Raw genomic sequence first — 10,574 nt, forward strand, 5'->3', positions numbered from 1 at the left:
AGCTGTGGTAGCTATGTCGGCAGGAGCTCTCTAGTTAACAGTGCTAGCCACACCAATGCCTGGGTTGGTGTAACTTATGTCACTTGGGGCAGGGGCCTCTTCTCTTTTTAAAGATACCCTTAAGCAACAGTTACACTGACGTAAGTGGGACTGTGGACATAACCTACTCCATCAATACAGAATTACTGTGCACCCTACCTTGAGGGGTTTCATCTGTTTGCCAAGAGACATGCATCTCCAGTAGTGATGAACAGATGGATGTTTTAGAGCACAGAATAAAGTTTAGAGAACAGCTCTAAATAGATATTCTATCCTTCTAGGGCCTCATTTTGAAGCCCTAACTTAAGCGTTAGAGCATTGTTACCCATGCTTTGGGCCTCCAGTTCCTGTTCTTGTTTGAAGTGCTATTTTATCTGTTATGTCAGCTCAGTGGTTTGAGCATTGCCTGCTAAACCCAGGGTTGTGAGTTCAATCCTTGAGGGGGCCATTTGGGGATTGGTCCTACTTTGACCAGAGGGTTGGACTAGATCTGAGGTCCCTTCCAACCCTAATAATCTAGGATTCTAATCTATAATTCTATGACCTCTGGTGACTGTGCACTCAAAGTAGGCCTAATAATGGTGTTAGTCATGTTACCCTTAAATCTGCTGGTTTGAAGATCCACATTGAAAGACTAATCCAGTAACTTTAACAGCAGAAGAGTTTATTTATCCTATTAAGTACAGGAAAAAAAAGTCACAGAGAGCTTAACTTATAAGCAAAGGTTAAACAAGCCATGTAAAGCATTTTTTTTTTTAAACTGAACATGTGAAAAGTCAGGGCCTAAGAGTCCAAAGACAGTTGTCAGAACAGTTCATATTAGAGTCAGCTTATTTCTCTCAAGCTCTTCTGATGTTTGTGTATACTGGAGGAGGAAGTAGTTCTGCAGAACTGTTTAAGCTGGCCAAACCAGCTGCATTTCACAAGCACTGAAGCAATGAAAGATTGAGACTGCATTTACTGATGTGCTATCAGATTGCCTTCCTTCAACTCCCTCTTCAGCATCTCAGGCAGACTTGCAGAGAGCCACAGCAGAAAAGCGAACTTCTCCCCTCTCACGTTCTGTGAATTGTCTGCAGATCTTGGCAGAACCCTTGAAGGGAAGAGTTCTTATTTAGTACTCCTTATAGGCTGCAGTAATATACAGCCAGTATGCAATATTCTCCAAAGTTAATCATAAAAACACCTGACAATCCTTGTGGAGTCAAGGGTATTTGTTAGCTAGAGACCATTTTGAACCTAGCCCTGGAGCACCTGCTTACTATGCTACCTAGCAGCTAGTGATACCATGTGAGGCTTTTCAAGCCACGTGACTGCTGTGCTAGGAGACCAACTGCAATTGGCTCAAGAAGGCATGCTGCAGAGATGCAGCTTTAGAATCCCCTGACCCATAGACACCATGAACTCATAACTGAAGTAACTGAGCCTACCTTCAACAGCAAGTCATCTGAACTTTCTCCATGATTGACAGGGAATGGCATGCGTCCATCTATAAACAAACAACCTCATTACTTGACAGCAGAGTTTTGTTTAAGTGTTAGTTCTATGCGGTCTGATTTTGGAGTTTGTAGACAGCTGTTTCCTGAACCCACACCTCCTAATCATTCAGGAGCTATTATACCAGAGCAAGACTTCTTATTGGTAAGGTCAGCAAAGTGTGGCCACAACATGGAATTGAATAGGGAAAATCTGTTAAACTCCTGCTCTAGAATAATACTAATTTTTTGGAGGCCTCAGTGTGGCCACCAACTTTTGCTGGTGGCCATGCTGATGATTTTTCCTAAAATACATAATTAACTTTAGGAAAACCAAACATGCACGTGTCCAAATCATTGCAGTTTATATACTTTTCAGAATAAAAAAGTTAGTGGTCTTTATTCTTTAGTGGACATAAAGAAAATAGAAACACAAGGTACTGTGTCTAGTAGTTTACTTTGCTTTTTTTAAAAAAGACTTGCTAGACAGCAAGTCTGTTACAAAAAGTGATAATTTGTATGTTTGTTAATATCACTTGTCACAGCAGACTTACTCAGCCCCAGGCAAGTCCTGGGACAAATTAAGCCCTATGGAGAGGTGGGCAGAGGCCATGGGGCACAGGGACGATGGTGTGGGTGGTGAGAATGGGATGGGTGGATGAAGCCTGAAGCCCATTCCCCTGCCCCCAACTTTCCCTCCCCAGGAGGGTGGGGAATTCAGCAGCTGCCTGCACCTTCAACATGTGTCTCTGGAGGGGGGCAGGGCTCAACCCCTGCTGGTAGCCCTGGGAGAGGGGCCACTCTCTCCTAGGGCTACCAGTCACAGCCCAGGAAGCCGTGGCTGGAAGAAGAGCCTCCGGTGGCCACATTTGAGAAATGCTCTGATCTAGAGAGCTCAAGATCTTGAGGTCTAGTCCTTTGGGAGGGAAAGCAGAAAAGACAGCTCTCGGATACTGGTTTCAGGATATTTCTAGTCAGAATTGGTTGCATGGGGATTTTTACCTAGTAAGCAACTTAGAGGTGCATGTGTTGATTACAAACAAGCTTTGTTTTCACCATGATGCTAGTGAAGTAAAGCCACAGTTAAATAGCTAGCTCCTATGTCAGACTACTCCAAATACAGATTTATATAACCCTACCCAATTCATACAGGTGTCCATCCACATTGACAAACAGAATAAAATGGAAGTTCACTTTATCCTCCTCTACCTGGAGAGAGAAGACAGAATCAGTAAAATGGCTTAGCTGTATCTAATAGCAAACTAATCTATGAAGTTACGTTACTTTGGGCTCCAGTTTGTTGGAGAATCTGGATCCTGCTCTGCATTTGTGAAATACAAGTTTTTAATGCCTAGATGTAACAAATTTTATAGATAGGGAATAGGAAACAAGAGAAGCAAGTCATCTGAAGGTCATAGTAGTCCTATTGCTGACTTAGGCTGCTAGGCTAAGGCTCTCAGCTTTTCCCATACTTGCTCAAGGATGGTAGTTTTTGTAAAAATCAAAATAGGACAGAGGAAGTTTCCTGAAATCCTCCAAGTAACTTAGACTAGGAGCCATTTGGGCAATAAGGGGTTTTTGAAAGTTTTACTCAGACTTGTGAAAGGAGTTCCATTGCTTCCCTATTTGCTTTTTAAAATGGAAGGAATGGTATAATGCAGTGCTGTCAAGCTGGAGCAAGCCCATGATCCAAATAATCTCTCCCTTTCCCACTTATAAGCGGTATTAATAGAGATTCAGCACTATAATCCCTACCATCATAAACTAAGTCTCATATGCAAAACTTACTTGACATTGGCCCTCTTGTGCAACAGCATTATGGACTTCCTGAATAGCCTGAAGAGAAAGTAGATGGAAATTAATAAACCCCAAATGTAAATTTCAGTAAGACTTTCCCAACCCAGTAATTCTCATACCTTGTTATTTTCAAGATGTTTTGCCCTCTCTGCAGGAGAGAGATCAGCTGTTTCCTTGAGAAACTTCTTCAGGGCTGATCCATCATCTGTGCAAGAGTTTGCCATGGTTAGACATGGAATGTGTTTATATAGATTATGAGCGAGTTCAACTCAAGCTATGTTAGTTTACAGATGTGTAACATCCTATAGTATGTATATTCACAATTTATCTAGGCTGCCCAGTACACTGTTTTAGAAACTCATGCTACCTTTAGTACTTACTGAAGTAAAGAAACATACCTAAATTATAAACTTGAAATCACTGTAGGTCAAGGCCATGGAATGAGAGTAACCATATGCCACCAGATACTACTGCATTTGACAAGTGACTGAGCACCATTATATTTGGAATGTTAACCCTAAACACCTGGTGGTTTTCTACTCCCTTTCCCCCTGCCCCACAAAAGATATTCCAGAAATAATCTGGAAGCAACACTGACTGCTCAGTCCAATTCCCAGTTTGATACTACTGAGATAAGTGGTGTTTGATGCTCCTACTTCATGAAGTCAAGGGGCAGGGGGAATAAATAAAAAAACTACTTTGCCTAGCTTCTAATGTCCCAATAGAACCCATTTCTTTAAATGAGGACAGAATTTCTCTGTGCTTTAACTGAGAAGTCTGGTGCATGAGCCAGTTTACAATCCAGCTCTTTGGTTGCTTACTACTCAGATTAACCCCCTTTAACTTGGTGTAACTTGAAACTCCAACAGAAGTAGCTCCATCAATTTGAAAGACTGCTTTTTTTAGTCACTTTCCTGACTAAATTTAGGTATTCTAATTATTAGCCATGCCAGGTTTTCCTGAAATGAGTAGTGGGTGCCACCCTATCATACTGGGTATCTCTACAGCTTATCATTCTAAGACAATAGCTAAACTAAGCACCCTTTTCCTAGAGAGCTTCACAGGTGCCAGCAAAGGTACATTTCATTGCTCTAGATTTATCATGCAAGAGATACAGTAACTCCTCACTTAAAGTCATCCTGGTTAACACTGTTTTGTTGCTGATCAATTAGGGAACCTGCTCATTTAAAGTTGTACAATGCTCCCTTCTAACATCATTTGGCAGCTGCCAGCTTTGTCCAATGCTTGTAGGAAGAGCAGCCTATTGCAGCTAGCTGGTGGGGGCTTGGAACCAGGGTGGACTGGCACATGCACCCCTCCCCTGCCAAATCAGTTCCCCGCTCCCCTAAGTTCCCTGTGCTGCAGCCACCCAGCAGGCTACCAATTGGCAATGGGGAGGGAGGGACAGCTGAACTGCCAGGTGCTGCTCCTGCCCTGTGCCTTCGAGCTGCTCCCAGAGACTCCTGCTTGCTGTGTGGAGGGGCTAATATCAGGGTGCCTCCCTCTCCCCACTCCTGCATCCCACTTACCCCTCCTCCATAGAGAGGGGGACACAGAGGAGGAGATAAAGCTTGGGGCAGCAGCTATGGTCTCAACTTCTGGATCCATTTAAAAAAGGCACTTAAGATTGGGTCAGCTTACTGAAGGGGCAGTGTGCATCTCTCCCACACACATGTATCTGTCTGCTGTGCTGTCTCCCCTCCCTCCTGTTCATGCTGCCTTGAGTCTACATTTAACAGTGTGTTAACCCTTAAGGGCTCAGCCAAGTACTAGTTCATTTAGCAGCAAGGCATTCCCTGGGAAATATCCCTCCCTTTAACTTCACCACCTCAATCAAGCTTCACAATCACTGTGAACAGTATTACATTGTTTAAAATATACTGCATGTATCTATAATATAGTTTTGTCTGATGAAAAAATTTCCTGGAACTTAACACCCACCCCCTTCCCATTTCCATTCATTCTTATGGGGAAATTGGATTAGTTTAACATTGAATCACTTAATGTTGTAGTATGTTCCTGAAAAATGCAACATAAGAAAGGAGTTACTGTACAAGTAACTTCACAAGCTTGTGTTTGACACCATTCATTTGGAAATTCTATATGGAGAAATCCCCACTGATATGTAAACCCAGGTAAATTGTATTCTTATGCTAATTAGACCCAATAGAAATTGGATTACCTCCCTTTGATCAGATCTCCCAGCACTTCAGGTGCTGGAGTCAGACTCAAAGTAGAACACACTATTGTCCAACCTCAGAAACTAGCTTATTCCCCTTCTGTTACTCAAGGAGCAGTGGGTGGAGGTCACTCAGTTATGGGTAGATCCCATAAGACACTGAAGTCTAAGTTTCTTGTAATGAAGTGTTCAGGGAAGAGCTCTCTAGTCAGATCTGATCTTCGCAAACCTAGTCTTAGCATAAAGTAGCTAGTGTAAGAGCTCTTTAGCTACAGTGGGTCTGGAGTATGCAGATCAGCAAGTGGCCTAATGAGGAAGTTCCCTTTTAAAGCTTTTAAGGGAAACTGGCTCAACAGCCATACTCACCAAATGCAAATTTATCTTGGTTATTAGCAACTGCATGTATCAGGCCAATTGTCCCACAGGAATTGCCAACCGTCTGTTTCAAAAAATACACTTTGGAACTAGCTTCTTGTCCCTTCAATTCTTCAATCTGTTTTTTCCTGAAGTTTTCATGCTGCAAACATGCAAGTACATCAATAGTTTGTGATTTTCTAGACATCTTAAAATCCTTTAGAGTCTACCAGGGAAGTCAGTTGCAGAAGATCACTTCCCCTCTGATGCTTGCCAGTGTAACCAGAAAGCCATCCTTTTTGGAACAAACTCACATGATTTTACTTCCATTAGGATGACACTGATTTAGTACTGCATAATGTATATGCAGTGCATGAGAGCCAAGCTGTAGTATGGGATTCCACCTGATTGCTGTTTCCTCTGGGCTATCAGCTATACAAGAGTTGACATGAGAAATCAAGTTCCAAGGACTTGTTACTGTCCAATCCACTCAAGAGCTTGCTAAATTAGAGCCAGAATTTTTTTGTAGCTGGCTTCCCCAATCAGCTGTATTTCATGTATTTGGAGACAAGTAGTGTGAAAGTTGCTCATACAAGGAATGGTTATATTTGCCTCCTCTATTCCTCACCCTCAAGATGCCTTTAGCTTCAGCTGAGCTAGCTACAGGACCAGCAATATCAGAATGTCTCCCCCATGCTCCCAGTAGTTTCAGTGCCTCATTTGTCTAGACTATAACTGTATGCTAACTAACAACAACTCTGTCATTCTAGTAAATTTAAGGTTTTAACTGTGCATACAAGATGATATACTTGACTAGAGGCTGACTTCATACTATGGGTGAGCAGCCCATTACTGCCAACTTAAATAGCAAAGTGCCAATATATCACTGATAAAGCTTACAAGTCAAATACTGTGAGATTAGTACTGTTTCCAGTAGATCTAAAAAGCTACTCTTCCCTTGAAGTATCCCTAGACTCTGTTCTAATTAGAGAGTCATGTGGTTGAGCAGATTACAGGTCTTCTGAGGAAGCCCCAGTGACAGCAAGGTATCACCTCAGTCCCATACATTCACAGATGGAGTTGAGGGATTATTTTTAAGTGAAATAAAGTTACCCGTGTTGTTTTCAGTTTACTATGTAAATTATGACAGAGTCCTGTAGCACCTTATAGACTAACAGACATTTTGGAGTCTAAGCTTTTGTGGGTGAATATGCACTTCAGATGCATGACACCACCCCCACCTTTCAGATCTTGTTGTGAAGACTGCATAGATTAAAAACTAATTCATTGTCTATCTAATAGACAGATGCAGGTCAGAAGTCTAGATATCAGTTTGGAACTTCACTTCCTATAGAGTTCAGTCAGGAAATGGATTTGGTTCAGTTGTACCACCTGCCAGATAGTGTTGCCATGTTAGTTTTGGAGTAGGGAAAGAGACAGCATTCTCTTCTACAAGTCTGAGTAGGTCTGCCTGCTTCTGCTTTGTCAAGTTAGTATCTGGGTTAGGGAAACCTGCTTCTGCAGATTTAAGGGCACATCAAATTTAAAGCAAGAATTTCCAGTAAGGAAACCCACATAAGAACAGGTATGTTAACATTATGGACTTCGCACAAGGTATCCAATAATTGCAATGCACATTTAGGTGTTGCATTGTGTTAGTTCACCACACACCACAGTAAGACACTCCTGGGGTGGGCCATCTGCCAGTGCCAGGCACCATGTGTATCCCATGACAACATCCCAAAGAGAATCGGTGGGGTTTCTGTTTAGTATCACCTATACAGTAGGTTTAATCTCAGATATGAAAGAGGAAAACAAAGGCCCCTGCTTATTCAGCAGACTGTCTCCCCTGCACAGGGATAGCACTGCAGAAATGGCAGCTGCTGCCCCTCCCCATTCCAGGGACCTACCTGGGCAGTGAGTGGAAAGAGCAAGAGCAGGCCACAGGCTGGGGTGGGCACTGAGCTCAGCAAGTCTTCCTCAAACCCCAGCACATCCACAAAGCTCCAGCCAGGGGCCACTCCCAGCCGGGACAGCACCTGCAGGGAGAGGACATGAGGCAGGGGGTACCCAGCCTGCTGTGGGCTCATCAGGGAAGGGTGGGGGGGAAGCAGGAGCCCCCCAGCCCAGGGACCCACCCCTCACATCCCAACGCAGCCAGCCCCACCCACTGTACAGCCATACGGGAGCCCAGCCCCGGGGCAGGACCCGCGGTCAGACCGCCCCTCCCCCGCCCGCTCCAGCCAGTGACACAGCACAAACCGCGGGGCCGCAGCGCCACCTGCCGCCGAGCCCGGGACCCGGCGCCGCACGTGGGGCGGACACCGCTCGATGGGGCGCCCGGCCCCACCCCGACTGCAACCCCCTCCGTGGCGGCCCCGCAGTGCGGCCGCGCCCAGCCCCCCTCCGGAGGCGTGACTGGGCGGCCGCGCCCGGAGACATCCCGCTCCGGCCCCACCCCGGCGGGGATGGAGGGAGGCGAGAAGGAGCCGCTCCCGCTGCTGCTCCGGCCCGACAGCCCCGCGGCTCCTCCGGCGCCGGCCACTCACTTTGTTCAGCATCTGCAAGATAAAGCGGGTGAGCGAGTGGGAGACCGCAGCCACCCCGCCCATCCCCCAGCCCGGCTCCCCGCCTAGCAGCCCTGCCCCCCCGCCCCGGCACCCCCCCCCCACCTAGCAGTCACCGCATCCCTGCCCCCCGCCCCACCTGGCACCCGGGGCCCAGCGCCAGTCCCACCCCAATCTTCCAGGCAGCCCTCATCCAAACCCCGCTGCACCGGCTCACCTCGGGGTTGATCTCCATGGGCTGCCACTGCATGGTGCGCGACGTCGCCGGCTACGATACCGAACAGGAGACTCACTGGGACTGACTGCTCCGCAAACACAGGAGCCGCCCGCCCAACGCTATATACCGCCGGGCTGACTCACTCCGGGCCTCTGCAGGGGGGGGAAGGAGGAGCAGGGGCAAAACCAATCCAGGGGGAAACACTCGGCTGCTCATCGCTGTCCGTTTCCCCCCCTCCCCCAAAGAAAGAATGGTACTTCCCACCCCCCACCCACCAAGCCCTCCAATGCGTTTCCCTGGTGCGCTAATGGCAGGTTCGTGCCCGCGGGCTGTGTCTGGAGCGCGCAGCGGGACAGGGCTGGTCCCCAGGTCTCCTGATCTTCTGTGTGGATGTTGCCAGGAGCAGGAGGAAAACACGTGGTTTTCAGCAGGCGCAACAGGGGAGCAGGCTTGCCAGGGATGTGCTGCCGGAGAGGACTAGGGTGATGCTAATGTCATATCTACCCCGGGTGTTGTTAGGCAGAGTACGGGGTTATGCTGCACCATTTATTCCTGGAGCATCATGGATTAATGTATTACCGGGTAACTGCAGAAGTGTATTATGGTCTAGGCGAGCGCTGTGACGCAGCACTAGAAAAACACATGGAAAGAGGTTATCTTGCAATCATGTGAAGTCTGTATTTGACTAGTCCACAGCCTCCATTGTGTTGCTCACAATAGCAAGGTTAAAAAAGAACCCCGCCCCCAACCATTTAGTGAACAAAAATCACGAAGAAAATACTTGAGAAAACGGCAGCTTACAAACCCTGCCATCACTTCACTCTCCCCGCAAGCCTTGTGTGAAATTCTAGCTCTTTACTGCTCTTGATGGAAATGGACAGATTAACCACTTCATTGCTGGCAGAGGGATCCAGAGTTATTCCTACATAATTTTATAAATGCTAGGGTTCCTTGGGGTTGAGGAAGGTTTCTTAAATCCCATTTACTTTCCCCTCCCAACTCCCTGACTAGAAGCCTCCATGAGACTTTCTTCAATCTTACACTTCAATTTTTTCCTGTTTTTCAAAAGAAAAATGGGCTTTATTGCTACTAATCCCTGCCTTGGTGCCTTGGCCACTGAAAGGTACCAAAAGGAGGGCCAGACAGCTGGGTCAGCAGCCAAGATGCTATTCTGCAAGCACAAGGCAAAGCAGACATGACTCCTCCCTAACTGACACAGCCCTCCCCTGCTCCTTTTGCCCTGTAGTGCAGGTAAACATCACTCCTCAAGTGCTGAGGAGAATAGCAACAAACAATGGTTTCATGAACTCCTACAGGTAGAAATTAATGGTTTATACCAGTAGTTCTCAAAGCTGGTCCGCCGCTTGTCCAGTTTGTTTACCTGGTGCATCTGCAGATTCAGCCGATTGTGGCTCCCACTGGCTGTGGTTCACCGCTCCAGGCCAATACGGCGGCTCCCACTGAACTGCGGCCAGTGGGAGCCGCGATTGGCCAAACCTGCGGATGCGGCAGGTAAACAAACCGGCCCGGCCCACCAGGGGCTTTCCCTGAACAAGCGGTGGACCAGCTTTGAGAGCCACTGGTTTATACTGTTTGAAAGCTGGCAGTACAGTACAAGATTTCAGATAGAACACAACATTGGTTCTAGCTCTAGCAGTTTGCAGTATTAACAGACATTCAAATCAGGTCACAAGCAGGTTTGGCACACCAGTCAATTGACCAGTCTCAAAGAACATCAGCTGATAGCCTATTATTTGTTCATGGTAAAATATTGTCAAATATTCCAGCAAAAATGCTGTGATGTAGGCGGTGACCTATCTTTTTATTGCATCATGGCAACATCCTGTAATTTTTTTAGAAATTCATTTCATTGTGTTTTGCATATTTCTAAGTTAACTCAGTTAAGTAACTTATTTTTTGTAATTAGGTGTAAGTATCTATCTAAG

At 46.2% G+C, this 10,574-nt stretch overlaps 1 protein-coding gene across 2 annotated transcripts; it reads right to left on the reverse strand.

The window, feature by feature from the left end:
- Positions 1-682: 682 nt before the first annotated feature.
- UCHL1 (ubiquitin C-terminal hydrolase L1) lies at positions 683-8,774 on the reverse strand. Of its 2 annotated transcripts, none has more exons than XM_039542448.1 (9): positions 8,629-8,774; positions 8,394-8,405; positions 7,755-7,883; positions 5,857-6,007; positions 3,431-3,516; positions 3,303-3,350; positions 2,654-2,723; positions 1,470-1,528; positions 683-1,132 (listed from the first exon to the last, which is right to left on the reverse strand). In XM_039542448.1, the coding sequence occupies exons 1-9, from the start codon at positions 8,659-8,661 to the stop codon at positions 1,046-1,048; spliced, it is 675 nt and encodes a 224-aa protein (XP_039398382.1). In that variant the 5' UTR covers positions 8,662-8,774; the 3' UTR covers positions 683-1,045. The 2 variants fall into 2 exon arrangements, with proteins under 2 accessions (XP_039398382.1, XP_039398383.1); XM_039542449.1 differs by having other exon boundaries at positions 2,654-2,717; positions 3,300-3,350.
- Between the last annotated feature and the right edge of the window lie 1,800 nt (positions 8,775-10,574).

The sequence above is a fragment of the Mauremys reevesii genome, linkage group 5 (assembly GCF_016161935.1).
Source record: "Mauremys reevesii isolate NIE-2019 linkage group 5, ASM1616193v1, whole genome shotgun sequence".
Classification (NCBI taxonomy): Eukaryota; Metazoa; Chordata; order Testudines; family Geoemydidae; genus Mauremys; species Mauremys reevesii.